The sequence below is a fragment of the Blastocystis hominis genome, assembly GCF_000151665.1.
Source record: "Blastocystis hominis, Singapore isolate B (sub-type 7) whole genome shotgun sequence assembly, scaffold_4".
In the NCBI taxonomy this organism is placed as follows: Eukaryota; class Bigyra; order Opalinata; family Blastocystidae; genus Blastocystis; species Blastocystis hominis.
In genome coordinates this window covers 291,982-310,046 of record NW_013171849.1, presented here as the reverse complement: position 1 = coordinate 310,046, position 18,065 = coordinate 291,982, and the positions used below count along the sequence as shown (strand labels likewise).

Sequence of the window (18,065 nt, the reverse complement as noted above, 5' to 3'; positions counted from 1 at the left end):
GAAATCATTCCACATATTGAATTGTGAATCATTGAAATCGATTGAAGTTGGTGCATACAGTTTCAGTGATTTTGCTGGCGACTTTGAATTGAAGAATCTACCACAATTACAGTATATCGTCATAGGTGTTAATGAGTACGATTCTTACAATTTCTATTGGAGTTCATTTGTGCTTCGAGGTATTGATATGATGTGTAACCAAAAATTAATAGATCTTCCAAATCTCCAATCCATTACATTAGGTAGCACTGCCTTTTGTTCATCTATAACAACAATAATTGAAAGTATTGAATAAGTTCTAGTAAAATGATTGGTTAGATCTTCCATCATTGCAATATATTAACTTAGCTTATGGAGTGTTCTATGGTAAGTATGATGATGAATCATGTTCCTTGACAATGCGAAGTAAAACTCAAATGATTGGAAATGAGTCACTGTAGATCTCCCAAATCTAACATCCATTATCAATTCTGCAGGAGGTTACAATTTTAATAATCCTTATGTAGTGACATTGCAAAGTAATACTAAATACTAAATATGGATAGAATTAAGATATTCCAAAACTCCAAGTTGTCAAGTTACCTTCTAGAGATGGACATAATTCGTTCGAGAAAGTTCGATGGAAGTCAGTTACGAGTAATAATTGTGTGATTGATTCGATGTGATTCATAGATGTTTCTTCGATTCTCGCTGATCTTGTCAAAATCATTCAATGATTCCAGCATTGAATTCACCACTTTATTCCATTCTATATTGTTCATTATTATGGTATTATCAATACTTGTTCTCTTTGATTTTTTCCAAACCCTTTACCATCAGTCTTTAATCATGTTTTGACTTAGGTTCCGATCATAATTAAATCCCTTCCATAATTTCCATATAGCTCTGATTGGCTTTGCTAGTATGTTTCCTATTTGTGTAGTCAATGCTAGAACTGAATGATAGTATTCACGAACAAGAAGAGTATTAAAAGGAGACGATTGAGTATGTAGCAATTCTTTATCAAAAATGCGTTTTACTTAGCATATCAATAGGGTGTAAAAAAACTAAATTGGACTTTCAAACGAATGATCTGAATTGTACTGGTTAGTTTCATGAATAGTTGTTTTTAGCAAGCACTGAGAGATTAGTTATGTATGTAAATAGTAACGATTGATTCAATATTCTTGATTGTATCATTATCATTATCAATATATACTGTTCAGTAGAATAGTATGTAATCAATTGAAATCGTTAGTGGGTAAGAAATCCACTTCTGACAAAGTGTAAGGCATGAAAGATGGTATTCAGTATCGATTAGGCAAGGGATGTATTCTCATTATTAGATATTCACTATTATACTCTAATTGTAGCAAAATGGAATGGATTGTTGTTTGTTGTTTGATGTTTCATTTCTACCCTATTATAAATACAAGCCAAGATATCAGTATTCTTTAGTTTCATGCATTTGAACACATGCAGCTCGCTTATTGTTTTGTATGCACACTCAATTCTCATTCCTACTATATCTACCTTTATTAAAAAGTAACCATATTCACAAATCTTCTGTTCAATCAACTAGATATTCCAATGCTTTGCTTCTTTTTTCACTATTTTCTTTTTCTCACACATATCACTCCAAATAGGCTACCTTTTTGCGCCGGTACCATTCTTATTGCTGTTCTCTCTATCTCTATCAATGACGATTCTCTCTGAGCCATAATCCTTCAGGACAATAATCCACACTCCCTACAATTTGTCTTTCCCATTGGGTTATCTCGATGTGTTTTAGATACTCCACATAGTTCATTCTCCATTGTTTTTGTAGGATAAAAACGAATTACACACAGAATAATCTTGGTAAAGCTCTTTCGTCATTTAGAATTATTTACTGTACTATTCTCTTTAGATTTTTAAATACTATTCTTCATGAAAAAGAATACTCAAGAATCATCCAAAGGTATCGTTATTCTTTATCCTTTTGTTGTAGAAGCTGATGGAGAAGATTTATATGTGTGTAGCGAATCATCGAGTGTTTCTGAAGAGGAGTTACCCGCTCTTGAGAGGAAACCTCTATTGATTGATAAAAATCGTTTCTTCTATATATGCTATAATAAAATATAGAGCCACAAACCTTAATCATGAAAGGAGTTTACGAACGATCAAGTCGGAGTTGCACATGGATTGGAATTGTTTTGGAATGATTATTCTTTAAAGTATAGTGGGGTATGGGTTGTGATGGTTCAATCTTGGGTTCTACCTGTGATTTTCAATATTCCCTAAAGCTTTCAAAGCAAGAAGATAGCACCGAACCCGTTTCGGGTTTGTATTCTGGGTACTTCGTGGTAAAGACGGATATTCAAAAACGTGTATATGAACGGAACTTAACTCTGAACTTTGTAAAAGAAGATAATGTTTACAACGTCTCTGGAAAGGGAACCAACGAATTTGGGGATTTTTTACTTTTCGGCGTGTATTCTCCATCTTCGAAAGACCTTACCTGCACCAAAGAGTAATTTATCTCCCTTTTAACAACATGAGATATTCATCCCAACCATCGTCCACCCGTAAGCGTTCTTCCAAACCGAAGCTCCCCAAAGAATCCAAAACCCCCAAAATCAAAACGGAATCCAAACCCAAATCCCCCGACTATCACTTTTGTAGCACCCTTCTCTCTCGTCTCATGGTATCCTTTCTTCTCTTTTCCTTTTTCTTCCTCAGAGCCACGACGACGCGGACGCCTTTTTAGAGCCCGTCGATCCCGCCGCGCTGGGCATTCCCGACTATTTCGACGTGATTAAACACCCCATGGACTTCTCCACCATCCAACACAAGCTCCAAACCGGCGAAATCCAGACCCGCGCAGACTTCTTCCAGCTCGTCCGCCTCGTTTTCGACAACGCGCTGCTCTACAACCAGCCGGGCGATCCGGTGTAGCCTCCTTTTGCTCGCAGCACATTTGTAGAAGCCTCCAGGCCCAGCGATTGCGGCAGTTTTTCGAGAAAGAAGCCGAGCAGCTCAGCGCGGCCGCCGCGGAGAAGCATCATACAGCACGTCGTCGCGCCGTGGCGATGCGGTGTAGCGCGTTTGCAGCGATGCAGAGCGCGTTTTCGGAGAGCAAAGCGGAGGATTGGGTGGTGCAGAGCTTTTTGGAGGAGCGAAAGAAGAACGTTTTCGACGCATTGAAGCGCCAATTCTCCGCGTTTTCTGCCGATTTCGAGACACAAACAACAACACAAACAACAACACAATCCTCACAATCCTCACAACTCACACAATCTACACTGGCTTCACAGGCTGTGAAGCCAGTGAAGCCTCGCGAGCTCTCGGAGAGCGAGATTTGCGCGCTGAAAGCGCAGCTGGAGGCGCTGCGCGGCGCGGAATTGCGAAGAGTTCTGCAGGTTCTTGCGGCGTGTGGAGTGGAGAGGAGCGATGGGAAGTTTCCGGTGGAGGTGCAGCTGCAGAAATTGCCGGTGGAGACGTTGAGGAGAGTGATGTTTGAGATGCAGAAGATGCAGGAGGAGGATTATGTTGCTTGTGCGGCATGTGGGTGGAATTGAATGTAGGGACCGAAAGAGAGGAAACGAGGAAGAGAAAAGCGCTGATGGAGAAGCAAAATTCGAGCAAAAAAAGCGATAGCAGTGAAGAATAGTGTTTTTGTTAAATCATTCTTATTCTTTTTTGTTTCATACTTTCTCTTGAAGAAGCTTGACTATCACAAGGTGTTTTCTAACACGAAAATTGGGAATACTGAATGTCTCACGATCTAGACGTATTTGATTTCAAACGTCGATATTCTGTAGGAAAATAAGTTCAGCAATCAAGAATCTTGCGACATCCGTATTCCGAGAGCACATTGTGTTACCTTCTAGAAGATGATACTATTGACCAAACACTCATTCAGCCATTGAATATTGCGTGTAATACTCCTGAGAATGGGACAATGGAGTACTTCCTCCCCTCCTCAATCCCCACTCTCTCGGAAGCTGAGATAGAGAGCTGGAATACCTTTATGTACTTGTTGTTACATGCATTTACCGCAAGAATTGATTCTCACCGAAAAGTGGAGGAAGAATGGAGTATGTGTAAAAATATTATTGGAAACGTGGTACGTAATCCATTCCCATTGCTCTTGTAGATGGTGAAGGAATTGAAGGCGTACAAGGGTCGAGAGCAGCAGAAGAAAGGGACCGTCATGGGGAACACGCAGAAATTCGTTTTTGGAGAAACATTACCGCGAGGGCACGGACATCGAGGTCGTATTTCCGGTCTTGCGCGTTTCCCTGCCGATTCCGTCATTTCCTAGATGTCCTCCCTCTACGATGAGATTACGCGCCGTCTCCCGCGAAAGCGTCGCACTCCCGCCCCTACCTATCGTTCCCTTTCCTTTCTCTCCTTTTTACTCTGTAGAAACGCTAGCGAAAATCCAGCGATGCCTGGTTCCGCACTCCTTCAACGTTCCTCTTCCTTCTCCCTGAATGACTCCCAGGTCTCCGTGATCGGCGAATCATCCCTCGCCTGCGTGCTCTCCCAGCGTCTCTCTTCGTGCAACTACCGCGTCCTCGTGTCCAGCGAGCTCGTCCACAAGTCCTTCTTCAAGCCGCAAGGCGGACTGCTCCACGACCGCGCGCCCGATTTCATCGCTTCTCTCTCCGATCTTTGCAAAGCCAGCGACGTGCTCATCATCGCGGTTCCACGTTTCCACCTTTCGTCACGCGTAGCTCGGGTCGCTCGCGGCCTCCGAGGCCTTCTACGCCGACGTTTCCACGTTTTTCGACGCGCTGACGCCGTCCAAAACCGTTTTTGACATGTCTCTCGACGACTACCGAATCTCCTCCCACGTGCACCTAGTTTCCCCGTTTCCCCTTTTTAACGCGCAGGAAGCGCAGAAGCGGAACCTGCACTTCTTCGACTGCCCGATGTTCCCGGAGCCGTCGAGTTTGCTGTCCTACGAGACCTCGCCGCCGTCGCTTTTTTTGGGAGGGAAGGATCTGCCGGAAAGCTACGCGTTCAACGTGCTTTATTCGCTCGGAATCACGATCTACCCGAGCGGCCCGAACTACGGAATCATTCATCGCGCGCTGGTGGCGGTGAGAATGGAGGGCGAGGGTGAGGAGTAGCATTATTATCTGCTGCAGACGCAGGTGATGAGCGAGATGAATTTGGCCGCGCAGTCGCTGGGCGTGTCTGCGGAGAAAACGCTGGTGGGGATGATCCAGATGTTGGGGCAGCCGCTGGCGATTCTGCAGCGCAATAATCTGATGGAAGGACGGGGTAGGAGTGTGGAGACGGGGTGATGGAAGAGGGGAAGGAGAAGGTGGCGATGAAGATCGCGATTGAGCCGATCGTGCAGAGATTGAAGCGGTTGTTGTAGGAATGCGGTTCGGAGTGGACGGTAGTTTGATTCCGCTGCCGCAGCTGCAGTTTACGTCGTTGATCACGCAGGTGGTCGATGATGTGTTGCAGAGGAGAAGGCAGACGCAGACGGAGCCTGTCGATGAGGCCGATGTGTCGGTGATTTGGAACAAGGTGAAAAATGATAAGGAAAATACGTATGGGGGCTCTTTTGGTGAAAATCAAAAGTAATTGTAATTGTTGTTTGTGGGAAATTCAAATTGTGCTATTTTTGTGTCCTTTCTTCGGTTTGGAACGAATGTCAATAGTATAAAGTCGAATCCATAACAATGTATAATAATAAAAATAGTTGTATTATTATTATTATTTTTCTTATTATTGTTCCGCTATAAAATGATTGGATGCTCCGATTCAACTAAACTTGTTCATCCAATAAGTTTATTGGATTTAAAATCATATGAGAAAGAATCTTCGGTCTTTTTGAGTGATTCCTCACTTTTTCCATGTCGCTGCTCAATTTTGCAAAAAACTCCTTCTTTGATGAGGATGACTATTCTCTGCATGCTGTGGCAACTGCCAAGATTGCTCAGTAAAATTGTTATTATTCATCATGATTGGTAGGCAGCGCAAGGGAGATGATCAGTTTTCTGTTGATTTGGATATGATTGAAGTACATTTTTGATAGACTTCTCCATGTAGACTCCCGATTATTATGTCATTATAGCAGATATTCCGGGAGTGTCAAAAGAGAGATGCCGTGTGAATGTCTGTGATGACTACGTGCTCATTGAAGGGAAAAGAAAACGAAAAGTGATTACAAACGACGACACCTATCTTATTGCCGAGAGAAGAAACGGAGAATTCAAAAAGAGCATTCAATTACCGATTGATTCGGATCCTCAGCTGATGACTGCTAAAATCGAGGATGGACTCCTCGTATTGACAATCCCTAGAACAAAGAATTCCAATGGAATCAAGTCTGTTAGTATAGAATAGTTGGTTTTGTCTTGTTTTCGCAAAACTCCAATTTTCGGAACGATTTTCCTTACAAACGCCAAATTGCCAATTTCCCAAATGTTGAGCCGAGCACTGGCATTTCGGACCACGTTCCGTGGTATTTACGGAATGGGAGCGAATCTCCAGGTTTTTTCTCGAACCAAATCCACAGTGAGTGTAAATTGTGTCTTATCTCACTGTAGACAACAAAGAAACAGCGGAGGTACACGAAAACGGGGGATGTTCACACCATCAAAGTGATTGACGAGATTTCGTTAGACGAATTTCTGCACCCAACGAAGAAGTCGATGGGAAGCATAATGAAGCAAAAGTATATGAATTGGAACTCCGAGTTTAATATCAAACGCAAGGTTTGGCTTTGTTGCGTTAATCAACGTGTAGATGAAAGGATACAAGCCTGAAGAAGTCAATGCCGAAATCCCTAAACTGTTCGAGCAGCTTCATCAGTTTTTTGCCCACGATCAAATTTCCTATGCGTCCAAAGTGATTATTCCGCCATTAATGAAGGAACTCAAAGAGATTCGTCCCGCCTCCTATACCTCCAGACAGCTCGAGCCCTTCCACAAGGATCTGGTCTGCGTGGGTTATTCACTTTCTTATTTGGACGCGGTTCCACAGCTTCTGCAGACGCGTGTGCTCCAAGGAAAGGATGTGATGTACGCGCAACTCACTGTCGGAGTGAAGGCTGTGGAGGTTTGCTGCTATGGATGCGTTTGTGAAAATTAGGACATTTACGGCTGGACATCGCGAGGCAAGCGAGTACCATTGCTCCAAGAGTTCCCAAAAGTAGTGGTTTCGTGTTAGAAATGAACGTACAGGAGATTCCTTCGATCGGAGGCTATGAATTGCCTCTGGAGCAGATCCAATCGAAATGGATCAGCAGTGAGGACGCAGAGCATAATATTTATTATTACAACTCTGCAACGAAGGTTTCTGCGTGGAATAATCCCGAAGAGTATCAGAATCGGCGCAAGTATCGTGCCTACTTGTGCGTGATCGAAAGGCCGCTTCTTTTGAGTATGGGTGAGTGGAGATTTCACAAGTTTGAGTAATTGGCTGTTTGTTCGAAATGATTTCTTGTGTTATCATTATTGAGATTTCCGCGGGGATTGGATGCCCAATAATCATTTACGCTTCAACACCAACGAAGCATTACTCCGTTTTGTGGTGATAGAAACATTCTTAAGGAGTCCCCTCGACAAATATAGACATCGAGATACTTTTTGAGTCAGTACCGATTTTAATTATTTACTTGTTGCGTTTATTTTATCAATAAATTCATCAAGGTAACTTTCGCGTCTGCACTGCAAAAGAAAATTCTGTCTATGAAAGAGGGAAAAGAAATAACATTTACTGCAACGAATGATTTGACTTCGATTCACATAGAACCGGAGCAGGTGCCCCAGCCGCGGTCAATGAAGAGGGGGAAAGCGGATTCATCTATGTTTTGTGAAAGTGACAACGAGTCAGGTAAGCGCTGTCTAATACCCTGTAAAGATAAGACGAGGACCCGGAGTATCTAGCTGCTGTTAAGATTCTGAAAGAAGAAAAGGAAAGAGGACTTTGTGTGATTAAAAAGAAGCACGAATCAATGATTGATTGCGCAAATCTGCTCGCAATAAGCGAGAGAGAGCGAATTCAGGAGTTATTTGAGGTAACGGAGATTGTGTTCGATCATTATTAGGAAAAGTTGGCTCTTATTCAAAAACGATTCACGGAAAGTAACCAAGTGAAAACACGGCGAATGGCTGCAGATGGTACGCTCGTTGATGTTTCTTCTTCTGTCATAGAAGCAAAGCAACACAGCCATCATATTTCTACCCCTGAGTCCACTGCATCTACGAATTCGCATCGCAGTAGTAGTGAAGTGATAATGATTTGAAGTGCAGAAGATATTTGCTATCTAACTGTTTTGCTGACAGAGGAGGAAATGGTCGACGATCTCCAGATGATGGCAGCAGCGACCCAGGCTTTGTACCATGTTACTGGAATTCCAAAAGTTATCAGTGCGGCTCCGCTCTCTGGAAATCGGCTTTTATTAAACGATAAAGTGATCGAGCCCAACACGCCGTGTACGCTGCGCAATGGAAACAATTTAATTCGCAACTGCGTTTTCTTATCGACGGTTGTGAAGGAAAAGGAGAATAAGGAGAAAAGAAAGGATCCGGAAGTAGGAAAAAAAGCGAATTTGAACGGTAGATTGTGATCAAGGTGAGTGCTACGAGGAAGAGACGATTTCCCATTGACTCTCTCTGCAATGGTGATATTGAGCTAATTTTTGATGAAGAAACCGCGTAGGGATCTTTTTCATCGGGAAGCAGAACATTTTGAAATATGTGCTGAATGATGTGTATAATAGTTCCAGTTCTTTGTTACTAATCCTTCTATTATGGTTCGCTCAAGCGAAAAGCGAAAGAAACGGATGAAACTACAATACGTTCTCCCTGTATACATTTCGCATGACATTCGCACTCTTCGTAGATTCCACTTCACAATGAGGACACACGACAAAGAATAAACTCATTTTGCTTTCTTCTGGGGAGTTTCGCTTTTGTATTTCTTACTCTTCTAGTTTCTCACAGTTAGCCACTCTTTTCTGTAACGAATTTGCTCATCGTATTTATTGCGTAGAACTATGCAGCACGATGATCTCATCTGGCAAATCATCAACAATGAGTTTTGCTCGTTCAAATCAAAGTTAAGGCAGGAGAAACAAGCATTCTGCAGAAATCCATACAATGTGGCTGGAATTTGCTCGAGAAAGCACTGCCCGTTAGCAAACTCGCGATATGCGACAATTCGTGAGGAAAAGGGAAAATGCTATCTGTACTTGGCTCTTCTAGAAGTGATTCTTATATATATAGATATATGAAAACGATCGAGCGAGCTCACACGCCCAAGAATCTCTGGGAAAAAGTCGAGTTGTCGGAGAATAAAAATGAAGCTATATCACAAATTGAGAAAAACTTGCAGTACTGGCCCAAGTTCCTCATCTCCAAGAACAAGAAGCGTTTGCTGCGAATCCGCCAGTATTTGAAGAAGATGCGAAAGCTGCGTCAGCGCGTGCAGTTTGCGATTCGCTCTGTGTTTTCTCTCTAGACCTGAACTGGAGCGAATCAACCGAAAGACCGAAAAGCGCGAAGCGGTTCGCGAGAAGAAGGCAGAAAGTGTGGCGAAGCTGGAGAAATCGATCGAGTCGGAGCTGCTGGATCGTCTGAAGAAGGGAACATACGGCGATATCTACAACTTTGCTCCGGAAGAGTTCAATAACATGCTGGATGAGCATCAGGGTGAGAATGGAAAGGGAGTTTGATCGTAGAAAGCGAGCCAGAAATCGAAGACGAGTTCATTGAGGATTACGACGATGAGGAAGAAGAGGAGGATATGGAAGAGATGGGAGATCGCATGGAGTCGAAGTTTGATGGGAAATTGTGGGGGTTGAGAGGAGGATTGATGGATAGACCGAAGTCTGGAAGCCATGTGGAGATGGAGTATGAAGAGGAGGAGAATGATCCCGAGTTGGAGGAAAATTAGTGTGCTTTTATTCGTTTTTGGGTGTTTGTTGGATGCAGAGAGTGAAATGAAGTGGATTGGCAGAGAACGAGGAGAGATGAATTGAATCGGAGAATATGAACAAATAATTAAGGAAGATATTGCATTCAAATCGATTCGATGTTTTTCTGCCTGTTTCTTATTTCTTTCTTCCTTTTCAAATCACTCAAACCACCAATCACACATTCCTCTTCCACTTGCATGTCAAACAAACAATCGAAAAGACTATCATACATTATTCAATCGCTTTCCCAAACACAAAATGAACACAATGCACCAGCTGCGTGAAATAACTCTCCTCTCCTTCCTCGATCACTTCTACCCATCACTTCTCCATTCCACTCTCACCTTTCCTCGCCTTCTCCACCAATTCCGCATACCGACTTCGCACAATCTTCATAAACCCATCGCTCTTCATCAATTGATCCACGCAACTCGTTTCCTGCTGCTCCTTCCCCACTCTACTCCTCATCCTTTCTCCATTTCCCTACTGCAGCAGCTTGAAATACGATTCCACCAGCGCGTATTGCGACTCCCATTCCACGCTCGTGAGATCCTGCATCGCCTGCGAGCACACATTGGTGGTCGACAACGCGGGCTGCGTAGGGAACTGCGAGAGAAGATTGCGATACAGCAGCAACGCCTTCTTCTTTCTCTCCACGTCGTCGCTCAGAATGCTTTGCTCCACCAAGCGGATTCCGTTCCGCTCGATGAATCGCTCCGCCATGGGTTTGAAATGGCTCACGATCGCGTTGATGCCAAAGAAACTCTTTCGCTGCAGCGATTCGTCGCTGCTCGCACTGAGATCCATCAAGACATTTAGCGCTTTTTCACACAGAGAGAGGTCCGAAATCGACAGAGCGTTCTTGTAGAGCGTGGACACCGATACAATGGAACCTGCAAGCAAGGAGGAAGGAGCATTCGAGGCGGAAAGAGTCACGAGCGAATCCACCAAGAGCGATTCACCGCCCATTTTGAGCAAATCCTCCACGTTGTCGACGTCCTACACAGAAAGGAAGAAGAAAACGGCGCACCAGAATCAGCCATTCGATGTCTGCGAGCGTTTGCTGGTATTCTGAAACGAAGGAAGCGTTTCCTAGCTGCGTAGCCAGTTGGGGAGAGAGAGACCGCAGCGTTTGGAGACGTTCTGCGAGAATCTCAGCATGTGGAATGAAGGAAAACTCCCAACACTCTCAGTATTCGCAATACAATCATCGAAAGGATATCTCCTCGCACATCCTTCAAAGCGTCCGCGATGGCTTTCTGACGCTGCTCCCACACTCTGTCGATGATCGTCTTCTTCTCTGCCTCGGAGAGAGTGGAATAGGATTTCAACTCCTCAAGGGGTTCTGGGAGAGACTACAACTAAGCGGAGAAACGAAGAAATACCAAGAGCACTCTCTCTTTCATTTGGTCGGGAGACTCGTTGGACTTCGATTCATCCCTTTTCTTGAACAACACAACGAACAAACCTACTTGTTGAGGAGACTGTCAGCAATGATCTTGGCTAGCTTATCTGCTTCATCCACTGGCTTTATTTCCGGAGTCGAAGAAACAACCAGTCCTTGATTTGTCGTTGTTTCAACTCCATCATCCAGCTTTGCGTATTTTTTGTGTGTGTTAAAGTCCATTCGGATCTTCAGTCCCTATTCCATAAAGCCCCCCAAAACAGCTGAAAACCTTGGGAACAGCTTGTCCAGGCAGCACTTCTTGCCATTCGTTTGTAGGAACAAAGGGAGGCACTTTTGTATTTTTAAATTGGTAAAAGGCAGCGAGCGAAGCAATGGCAGCCGCTGCGAATGAAATCACATAAATTGCCTTTCGATAAGAATAAGTCATTTCAAAAAATCAATAAAAGTGTTCAGACAGACAAGGTTCTAGAACTTTCTGCCTTTTTGCATGATTCTATGTAAGCAGCAAAATGGAATTCATCTCTCTATTCTTCCTTCCTTCTTTTTCATATACTTCAATCAAAAAGTCTTCCGAATTTCTGTATTGCACAAATTCCTCCCATTTTTACCAATTCTTGCGTTGTCCTTTTCTCTAAAACTATCCATTCATTCTCGTTTTGTATGAGTGACAAAGAGAATACTTGTAGGGCTCTTCTATGGGGATCATCCATAGTGGAAACCAAGCAGGAAACAACTCCCTTCCTTCAAATCTTCTGGGATTTGGCCGAAGTGGACATAAAAAAGAGAGAAATCGCTACGAGAGATTTGCTGAGTTATTTACGCGAACATCAAGTTCCTGCAGAGCAGGAGCAGTTCCCTGGATGTTCTCGCGACATGATTTACACAATAAAGAGACTTTGTAATGGTATTTGCTCCCGAAATGATGGAGCTCGGCAAGGTTTTTCGTTGGCGTTAACATATCCATTGGAAATCATACTCTGCACGCTTCCCTAACGTTTTAGGTGTGTTTTGCAGTTTTTCCCGAATGTTCCTCTCAGTAGCGTATATACGACGATAATGGAGTCCAGCACTATAGAGGGAAGCATGAAGCGAGCTGAGAAGCGCGATCAAGTGTTCGGTCGTTTGTTTGGTATTTTGTCGCTTTTCCGTTCCACTCGTTTTATGAAAGAGCCTCCATCCGAGGAAATTCGTTCGATCGTTGAAAAGTGTGTGGAGGAAGTCGTTGGCTATTACAAGCAAAAGCAATGGCTGCGTGAAATCAGCGTTGAAACGCTGATTACCATTCTGAAGTTCAGCCACGACGACTTGATTCCTCTCATTCTCAGCAACTCGCTTTCTCTGTATATCGAATCTCGACCAAACGAAGAGAACGAGGAGCTGCTGATTCCCCTTCCTTTCACTCCTTCTTCTCTCCAACTTATTCTCCAAGTCCAGCTTCTTCTCCACGACAAGCACATTGAATTCGACGACGAGAACGTGAGACGCACATTTGTGGAGAACGCCGAAGTGAATCCGCACCACTTAAAGCAATTGGTGAGCGTGTATCGCGACTCTTCGTTCACCTTCCCGAAGCTCCACGCGCTCTGGACCGTCACGGTCGACTACTTGAAGCAATTCGCAGAGGACTGGGAAGAGTCACTTCTGAAATGGTGGGACGCCATTACGACGCAGGTGTTATCGATGTCTGCAGAGCGCGGAGGGTACTTTGCAGCCGGTTCGTTGGCTAATCGATCGTAGAATGGTGCTGAAAGCCTTCGAGCTGCTGTTTCCTCTGGTGTCCACCGATCAGATCCACCGACTGCTCAACAACCGACTGCTTCGCCTCGTCTGCTCCAACGTGCGAAACAGCAAAAGTCTGCTTCGTTCCCAGACGCTCCACTTGCTGAACTTCCTGGTTTCGGTCCTTTTCCTGCCTTGAAGTCACGCGTAGAGCACCGAGCAGGACTCAAATCGCCGCGTTGTGCTGCTCAACATTCTGCTGAACAACGTGGGACTGGACTTCGATAAGCGGACGGGAACGACGACGTGTCGCCAGCTGCTGGCTTCGCTGCACGTCGAGGATCTCGGCGACTTCCTCAGCCGCTGCTACCGCCTTTTCTTGCAGCCCCAAGCGAACGGTAGGCGCTGGAAGCGGTCTTGAAGGTAGATAAAAACCCGATCAGTGTGGAGAGAGAGGAGGAATCGACCGAGGAATCGACCGAGGAATCGGACAGAGAGCGCGACGTGGCGACTTCGCGACGTCGCTGGGCGCTGGACAACTTGTACAGCGTGGTGTCGACGAACGCGTCGATGGATCCGATGGTGCTGGAGCGATTCTTGCTGACTCTTTGCTGCACGGAGATCGATGAGGAGCAATCGACTGAGCAATCGACTGAGCAATCGAAGGCTGACGTCAGTCGCTGTGATTTCCTCCACGCGGACTTCCTGAGCGATCTGAAGTCGTTCTGCCGGCCCGCGCTGAGCGACGCGGTCCGTTCGCACGCGCAGTCGCTCTTGTTCTCCGTGCTGCGCAGCCTGGCGCAGAAGACGGAGGACGGATCGCAGGCGGGTGTTTCAAAGGAGAAGGAGCTGTATGTGTACTTGGTGCTGCAGGAGTATCAGCGACTGGAGGCGCGAATTCGATCGACGGAGGGCGTTTCGCTGGTTCATGAGTGGGAGGAAGGGGAAACGGAGGTCCGTTCGAAGCTGCTGGCGAGTGTGGAGACGCTGGTGGAGAAGATAAAGAAGGAGGACTCGAAGCAGGAAGTGATGTTTACGAATTTGCTGATCAACATTGCGATCGAGCAGATCTTTAAACCGGAGTATTCGCAGTTCATTCCGGATGTTTTGGAGTGTTATGAGCAGTTTTCGGCGACGAAACGCCGCGATGACGAGCGGCCGATCGCGGTGTTGCTGGAAGTGGTGCTGATTCTGCTTCGAACGAGCAGCAAAGTGCTGCGAGACAACGCGGTGAAGCTGTTTGGAGGGCTGTGCGAGGATTTGACGGAGGAGGATGTGAACGATATGCTGCAAGTGTTCTGGACGAACGAAAGTTTGGAGGAAGAAGACGAAGAGGAAGAAGATGGAGAAGAAGAAAGCGAAGAGATGGAAATTGAAATGAGTGAAGACGAAAGTGAAGCCAAAGAAGAAGAAGAAGAAGAAAAAGAAGAGGAGGAGGAGGAAGAAGAAGAAAGCGAAGATATAGAATCCAGTGAAGAAAATGAATCTTCGAAAGAGAAAGAAGCGGGTCCCGAGGAAGATTCCGACGTGGATTGGGATCAAGAAGTCGTTGCTTTCCCTTCTCTTTACCTCTAGTTGACTCCCGCTTTCGAAAAGCGAATGAAACTCGACGACCGCGCGATCGCCAAAGTGCTTCGCACTCGCCAGGATCAAGCCAAACTTCGCAAAGCGACGGCTCTCGAGCTGGCGACTTTCAAATCGCGGATCATCGACCTCGTCGAGAGCTTCGTTGTGAAACATCCGAACCATGCGTTGATCAGCAACTTCACCGTGTCGCTCGCTGATATCTGCCAGAATGCGCTGGTCGCTTCGATTCGATTCGTTGAGTCGTAGAAAGAGAGCGAAGAGAACGCGTTGTCCAATCGCATTTTCGGTCTTCTTCGCAACAAAATCGTGAAGAACTGCTCGCTCCCCGCTTCCTGCTTCCTCGACACCGCCGACAAAACCGAGCAGGCGATGCGCAAACTCGTCGATTTATCGCTGGCAGGCTCCACAGCCGATCCAGCTCTCCATAAACGTGTGCTGCAATGCAACGCGGAGTGCTTATCGCTCTATTTCCGCTCGCTTCAGCACGTCGTTCTCGCAGATCCCGCTCGTCTCTCGGAAGCCAGAGCGATCGTCGAGCGCGTTTTGCAGCCAGTCCTCGCAGACTTCGAGAAGAAACACTCCCATATAAACAGCAGCTTCTTCGAACTTCTGTTCACGCGCACGCCGCTTCTGTGCATGACGCTGATTCCGCAGCTTGGCAAGGTCATTCTGAGCGAAGAGGAGAGCAAGATAAAGAACTATAAGCGACTGGAGTTCGTGGGACTGCTTCGCTACCTGCTCCGCAGTGTGAATAGTGTTCCTACAAAAGACGGAGTGGAGCGTGTGAAGGAGTTTATGGAGGTGTTGGAGCAAGTGTTTGAATGGGCGAAAGAAAGAGTGGATAATCGACAGAAGGAGGGCTATGAGGACTTCCGGAAGCTCCTCGTCGCAGACTGCTGAACGAATATTGCAGACTGGTCGATGTGATAAAGGCCGGTGGGAAGAAAAAGAAGAAGAATGAGGAGAGCAAACAGAAAGTGAAGGGACCTGAACAGGAGGAAAAGGAGGAATCAGGGAAAAAGGTTGCAGAGAAGAAGGAAGTTTCTAAGAAGAAAGAAACGGTAATGAAAAAGAATGTGCCAGGGAAGAATGGAAAAGGAAAGATACAGTCTATACAGAAGGTAAATAGAAAAGGAACACGGTGGATTGTTTGTTAAATGCGTTCTATTTCTTTGGGTTGAAAGGTAAGATATGTGTTAGGCAGAAAGTTAGAAAAGATGGATATTGAATGAAACTATCCAGTACAACCCAGTTCATCAACTTGATAGTCGTCATTCAATCGTTTAGAATCAAGGCATTGAATTATCAAACATTAATAGATCTAATTTGAACACTTAACCAAATATGGTTGAATCGGAAAAAGCTGTACTACTATTCATAAACTTCAGATAAACATTCTAATCACCGATTATACAGAGGACTGGAACGAGCTAGCTAAACCAATCTTGATTGTGAAAATAGAAAAGAGTCAATCGACAGCTGGATTATTAATCAATAACCAGAGAATGGTGATAGGGAATTTAGAACAAACGAAATAGCAAGAATTGAGCACACAATGATCATTGAATGGAATGAAGCGTGTAAATCAAATAATCGATTTACCAATAATCAGAATCAGAATCATTATCATCATTGATATTGACACAATCAGCGAGAATGGAAGAAACATCTATGAATGAAACCAAAGCAATCCATAATACTAGAGATTGATTTTGAACAAACTTCCATAAATGAATCAGGCAGATCGACATTTTGAAGATTCGGAATATCTAAATACTATCCATATTCAATATTCAGAAGTACTTTCCAATGTTACTGAATGAGGATAAAAATAACTACCTCCTACAGAAATTATAGATGCTAGAATTGGAAGATCTACAAAGCAAATCAATTAGAATCATTTCATTCATACTTCGCATTATCAATGAACAGGAATCACTCACACATCCCCATAGTGCAGCTTCACCCAGTTCAATAAATTGCAGTGATGGAAGATCTACAACAATCATTTCATTCATATTCAATCTTTGCTTTCTATTATCGTTGATGAAGAATCATGAAATGACCAATTACCTAATGTAATGGATCGAAGACTTGGCAGATCTAATCATTCAAATAATCGATATCATAACAATACCTCGAATCACAAATGAACTATAGAGGAAATTACACGACTTGCTTTGTATTTTACCAATCTGAATGGATTGTAATTCTGGCAGATTCTTCAATTCAAAGTCTCCAGCAAAATCACTGAAACTATATTCACCAATTTGAATGGATTCCAATGATTCACAATTCAATATGTGGAATGATTTCGATTTGTCATTTCCGTTACAATTCCTTTTCTGAGTAAACGAATTGTTTCCGATTTTGATAGTTTTCAATCGATTCAATCCATCGATTTGGAATGTTTGCACTGATTCAAAACAATGATTGCCGATTTCGATTGATTCCAAATTATACAACAATGAAACATCCCAATCAACCAATACGCATTTGTCAAACAGTTTCAAATGTTTCATTCCGATATTCAGTGGTTCTGAACCATTTCCTTCATACTCAGTATCACATTCAATTCCATTATACCATTCACATTCGTTCAATAATTTACCATATCGATCATACACTTTTCCAATTCCAAATCGATTATTATCACACCAATATCCTTCATATTCAACCAAACCATTATTATGATAACTCGTTCCATATCCAAATCGTTTCCAATTGATCATTATGCCCTTATACACCAATATTCCATCATCATCATACATTTCACCATATCCAAATGGAATTCCAATTTTACCTTCTTTTTCTTTTTCTGTCAATACCAATCCTTCAAATCGACTTCCATGATCCAAATCCACGATTCCTTCTTCTACTACTTCTATGGATTGTTCTTCATTATATGAAATAGCACCAATTTGATGATTTCCAAACACTTTCAACACTTTCTGCTCATTGACCACAAATCCTTGATTCATGAATACCCCATTATAAAATTTCAATACTACACATTCTCTATTACTCAATATGAGTGAAATCCAGCCATTTAGTTTCATTTCCTCATTCAAGCATCCCTGTACAACTTGGATGGTGGAACTATCAATATGATAGTTACTAATAGCAGAATTGACAAAATCAGCAATCTTTTGCATGGAAAGAAAGTCTAATGGAGAACAACATATACAATTTCTCATATTATTCAATAATAATATAGAAGTCACTTTTAAATCTATACGATATTTCATAAATGGTAACGGCGTAGTACAAAATACTAATGATAATAAAGCCTATTTCTTCTCGTGTTATCATTTCGAAAATTATATGGTATTTTTCGATAATGTTCCATTTGCTGCTGTTTTTCGTTTTTATTATTAGAAGTGATTAGCTACTGACGCGATTTGCACGACTGCAATTGATAATATTCGACCAAAGTTGTCCCTC

The 18,065-nt window shown here is 43.7% G+C and overlaps 10 protein-coding genes; 8 read left to right on the top strand and 2 right to left on the bottom strand.

Annotated features, from left to right (window-relative positions):
* Positions 1 to 2,787: 2,787 nt before the first annotated feature.
* GSBLH_T00003725001 (uncharacterized protein) lies at positions 2,788 to 3,539 on the top strand (the record flags this gene model as incomplete). Its single annotated transcript, XM_013042510.1, has 2 exons — positions 2,788 to 2,912; positions 2,945 to 3,539. 2 exons carry the CDS (start codon positions 2,788 to 2,790, stop codon positions 3,537 to 3,539), a joined length of 720 nt encoding a protein of 239 aa, XP_012897964.1.
* A 587-nt stretch (positions 3,540 to 4,126) lies between these two features.
* Positions 4,127 to 5,099, top strand: GSBLH_T00003724001 (uncharacterized protein; the record flags this gene model as incomplete). XM_013042509.1 has 5 exons in its annotated part: positions 4,127 to 4,355; positions 4,390 to 4,436; positions 4,469 to 4,669; positions 4,701 to 4,829; positions 4,860 to 5,099. The coding sequence occupies exons 1-5, from the start codon at positions 4,286 to 4,288 to the stop codon at positions 5,097 to 5,099; spliced, it is 687 nt and encodes a 228-aa protein (XP_012897963.1). The 5' UTR covers positions 4,127 to 4,285.
* Positions 5,100 to 5,806: 707 nt separating this feature from the next.
* GSBLH_T00003723001 (uncharacterized protein) lies at positions 5,807 to 6,338 on the top strand. XM_013042508.1 has 3 exons: positions 5,807 to 5,923; positions 5,956 to 6,004; positions 6,034 to 6,338. The coding sequence occupies exons 1-3, from the start codon at positions 5,838 to 5,840 to the stop codon at positions 6,328 to 6,330; spliced, it is 432 nt and encodes a 143-aa protein (XP_012897962.1). The 5' UTR covers positions 5,807 to 5,837; the 3' UTR covers positions 6,331 to 6,338.
* Positions 6,339 to 6,408: 70 nt separating this feature from the next.
* GSBLH_T00003722001 (uncharacterized protein) lies at positions 6,409 to 7,155 on the top strand (the record flags this gene model as incomplete). The annotated part of the gene is made up of 4 exons (XM_013042507.1): positions 6,409 to 6,501; positions 6,534 to 6,701; positions 6,733 to 7,044; positions 7,078 to 7,155. 4 exons carry the CDS (start codon positions 6,409 to 6,411, stop codon positions 7,153 to 7,155), a joined length of 651 nt encoding a protein of 216 aa, XP_012897961.1.
* Positions 7,156 to 7,520: 365 nt separating this feature from the next.
* On the top strand, positions 7,521 to 8,557 carry GSBLH_T00003721001 (uncharacterized protein; the record flags this gene model as incomplete). XM_013042506.1 has 5 exons in its annotated part: positions 7,521 to 7,821; positions 7,854 to 8,005; positions 8,036 to 8,108; positions 8,142 to 8,210; positions 8,241 to 8,557. The coding sequence occupies exons 1-5, from the start codon at positions 7,677 to 7,679 to the stop codon at positions 8,555 to 8,557; spliced, it is 756 nt and encodes a 251-aa protein (XP_012897960.1). The 5' UTR covers positions 7,521 to 7,676.
* Positions 8,558 to 8,986: 429 nt separating this feature from the next.
* Positions 8,987 to 9,903, top strand: GSBLH_T00003720001 (uncharacterized protein; the record flags this gene model as incomplete). XM_013042505.1 has 5 exons in its annotated part: positions 8,987 to 9,177; positions 9,216 to 9,419; positions 9,451 to 9,641; positions 9,671 to 9,782; positions 9,813 to 9,903. The coding sequence occupies 5 exons, from the start codon at positions 8,987 to 8,989 to the stop codon at positions 9,883 to 9,885; spliced, it is 771 nt and encodes a 256-aa protein (XP_012897959.1). The 3' UTR covers positions 9,886 to 9,903.
* Positions 9,904 to 10,122: 219 nt separating this feature from the next.
* On the bottom strand, positions 10,123 to 10,570 carry GSBLH_T00003719001 (uncharacterized protein). XM_013042504.1 has 3 exons: positions 10,395 to 10,570; positions 10,252 to 10,364; positions 10,123 to 10,221 (listed from the first exon to the last, which is right to left on the bottom strand). The coding sequence occupies exons 1-3, from the start codon at positions 10,463 to 10,465 to the stop codon at positions 10,139 to 10,141; spliced, it is 267 nt and encodes an 88-aa protein (XP_012897958.1). The 5' UTR covers positions 10,466 to 10,570; the 3' UTR covers positions 10,123 to 10,138.
* Positions 10,571 to 11,975: 1,405 nt separating this feature from the next.
* On the top strand, positions 11,976 to 13,455 carry GSBLH_T00006699001 (uncharacterized protein; the record flags this gene model as incomplete). The annotated part of the gene is made up of 6 exons (XM_013042503.1): positions 11,976 to 11,997; positions 12,028 to 12,259; positions 12,317 to 13,015; positions 13,053 to 13,152; positions 13,186 to 13,209; positions 13,246 to 13,455. 6 exons carry the CDS (start codon positions 11,976 to 11,978, stop codon positions 13,453 to 13,455), a joined length of 1,287 nt encoding a protein of 428 aa, XP_012897957.1.
* A 149-nt stretch (positions 13,456 to 13,604) lies between these two features.
* Positions 13,605 to 14,609, top strand: GSBLH_T00003718001 (uncharacterized protein; the record flags this gene model as incomplete). The annotated part of the gene is made up of 1 exon (XM_013042502.1): positions 13,605 to 14,609. One exon carries the CDS (start codon positions 13,605 to 13,607, stop codon positions 14,607 to 14,609), a length of 1,005 nt encoding a protein of 334 aa, XP_012897956.1.
* A 2,123-nt stretch (positions 14,610 to 16,732) lies between these two features.
* GSBLH_T00003717001 (uncharacterized protein) lies at positions 16,733 to 17,680 on the bottom strand (the record flags this gene model as incomplete). The annotated part of the gene is made up of 1 exon (XM_013042501.1): positions 16,733 to 17,680. One exon carries the CDS (start codon positions 17,678 to 17,680, stop codon positions 16,733 to 16,735), a length of 948 nt encoding a protein of 315 aa, XP_012897955.1.
* Positions 17,681 to 18,065: the final 385 nt, after the last annotated feature.